Genomic DNA, 2,446 nt, shown 5'->3' on the forward strand with positions numbered 1-2,446 from the left:
CGCACACGAAAACTGGAAAAACAATAGCGACGAAGGACAAAGATGAGTAGTACCATGAGAAGGCTGAGCATTTTCAGCAACACTAGGCATCTTTGATGTTTGTGGTACTTGTTCATGTCCACTATTGGCATCAGGGATCTAATAAATATTAACATGTTAGATAACAATACTTTTATATGATTAAAATTTCATTAAAAATGTCTAAAGCTTAAGAAATAGAGTTACCTATTCACCTGAGGTCCCATTGCTACTTTGAAGTATAGATGCATCAGGAGCATATTTGCGCATATGTTGTCTCATTTGGAGTAATTCTGATTGCATCATCTCCTAATTTTGTTTCATCATATTCATTTCTTCATTTTGTTTCTCTTTTAACTCGATTATCTTTTGTTCTAACCTTTGTATAACCTCATTAGAAGAATCATCTGCAATAATATTTCCTAAGGAAGACCTACTACCCCAGAGAATAGAAGGAGTTGGACCAAGTCCAAAACCACGAACATACCACTTTTTTTCATTTCCCAACACCTGAGAATACACATCCCCTTCACAAGCAACACTACGAGGAGGTTGCTCAGTAGATCTCTCACTATTGTCCATCCTTTCATTTATCATTTCCTGACCATAGAAGATACAATAAATCAATTTTGGAATTCATGAGCAGGAAAAAATGCACAGTGTTTGACGGAGTCATCAAACCAACAAAATAAAAGAAAGAATAAATCTTACGATTTTCTTGACAAAATCATCATCCAGTGGCCTACCATCCTTACGTTTTTTATGAGTTAATAAGAAAATTTCTGCTCGTGTAGGCTCAATCTCATTTACAACCTAATACAATAAAAATGATATAAGATGTGCGTGACAAAAAAAGGTTTAAAATATTAAGGTTTGTAATTTTCACAAGTTTACCTGCTCATTCATCAAGGTAGCAATACTTTTGGATCCTCCTGTGTGAGGCACTGTTTGCTTTGCCCTATTGTTTCTATTTGCTTGGGTACGTCTCTGTCATTGAAATATTAAAACTATATCTTATAAATCATAAATAAAAATTGAGCATAACTAAAATAAAAACTCTATGAAAATGAATAAACTAGGAGAATTTTCAAGGTTCATACTTTAGCTTTATCAGAAAGCCAATAAGAGACAAGACCACTCCATTGATCCCTCGGTATGTGACTTGGTCTATTTTTTAGTAATGCGTCTTTAGTCTTATATTTTGGCGTATACTCACCCTTTAACTCGCACTTGTAATCTTTCCATTTCTTTCCTAGTGACTTTAAGACCCACGCTTCTCCACATTTTGGGATAGAAAACTTCTTCTAAAAAATAAAAGCCAACATTTAGAAGATAACACCATGTATAAATAGCATGTTTACAAAATAATAATAATAATAATAATAACAACAACAACAACAACAACAACTTTTCATACCCTCACAAAATCCACTAATTTCTTCTTTTCCTCTTTGTCAAAATTTCTCCAATCATCTACATGTAGAGGTGTTAGCTCTGGAGTTCTGGCAATAATTCCTAGAAAGCTATCAAGCTTTCGACCCTCTTTCCTAATAGCTTAGTTACGATTATTAAACGGCACATCAATTGTTTTCCCCAGCGGAAGTTTCCAAATATCTTTTAGTAAAGTAGGCCCACAAACCTTTTTTGCTTCTGAATTACCTAGAATGAAAAAAATCTGAATAATGTGGTGGCTTCAAGAATTCTAACTCCAGATACTTTAGTATTATTGTGTTGAAAGAGACTACCAAAGCATGAGTATTACTATAAATATCACAATAATGTCAAGGAATTACAATAAAGTTCTCATATTGGAACTGAAGTTAAGGTCGTAGGAAATCAGGCACAACTAACAGAGCTTTTAACTAACAAAGCTCTTAACTATCAGAAGGTTCACCAAGGCCAAAGTAGTCCACTGAAGCATTAGCAAGTGTTTTAGTTAAGAACAAACTCAACCAAATTCACACATACTAGAAAATGAAAGCTATCATCTAATGTTATACATAATCAGATTGCAGTACTATAGAAGCATTACCTGAATCTTCAGCATGTTAAATCTCAGTGTCACCATCAGAACTATTCAACTCATTAGATTGACCATCACGTTCTTGGGCGTCAGAGTAGTTCTGGCTATCCATCAACTATTCAATATATGGTTGGGCTCTAGAATAGTTTTGACCATCCATCAAGTGCTCAATATAAGGTCTCACATCTTCATCTTCATCTTGTTCAACTACCAGTTGGTTGCGACCTCTAGTTTGCATACTTCTTTTTCCAAAATAAAGAAACTATCTAGCTGCATTAAGTTATACTAGTACCAGAACTAATCAACATGTCACACGCAAAATAGGAGGAATCATCGTCCTCATCTCAAGCTGCGAAAAATAAATGAATAGCAATTCGTGCACACAAACAAAGCCTTGCGGCAAAG

General features: G+C 34.5%; 1 protein-coding gene across 1 annotated transcript; it reads right to left on the reverse strand.

Annotated features, from left to right (window-relative positions):
• Positions 1–327: 327 nt before the first annotated feature.
• Positions 328–2,086, reverse strand: LOC138887538 (uncharacterized). The gene is made up of 8 exons (XM_070169298.1): positions 2,051–2,086; positions 1,886–1,930; positions 1,658–1,677; positions 1,436–1,565; positions 1,119–1,322; positions 913–1,005; positions 730–831; positions 328–618 (listed from the first exon to the last, which is right to left on the reverse strand). Exons 1-8 carry the CDS (start codon positions 2,084–2,086, stop codon positions 328–330), a joined length of 921 nt encoding a protein of 306 aa, XP_070025399.1.
• Between the last annotated feature and the right edge of the window lie 360 nt (positions 2,087–2,446).

Source organism: Nicotiana sylvestris, chromosome 3 (genome assembly GCF_000393655.2).
Source record: "Nicotiana sylvestris chromosome 3, ASM39365v2, whole genome shotgun sequence".
NCBI classification, from domain to species: Eukaryota; Viridiplantae; Streptophyta; class Magnoliopsida; order Solanales; family Solanaceae; genus Nicotiana; species Nicotiana sylvestris.

Coding starts and splice junctions, on each gene's coding strand:
- LOC138887538 (XM_070169298.1), bottom strand. CDS start 2,086: ATGGTGACACTGAGATTTAACATGCTGAAGATTCAG. Junction 1,678..1,885: donor TTCTGATAGTTAAGAGCTTT/GTTAGTTAAAAG, acceptor TTTTCATTCTAG/GTAATTCAGAAGCAAAAAAG. Junction 832..912: donor CTACCTTGATGAATGAGCAG/GTAAACTTGTGA, acceptor TTATTGTATTAG/GTTGTAAATGAGATTGAGCC.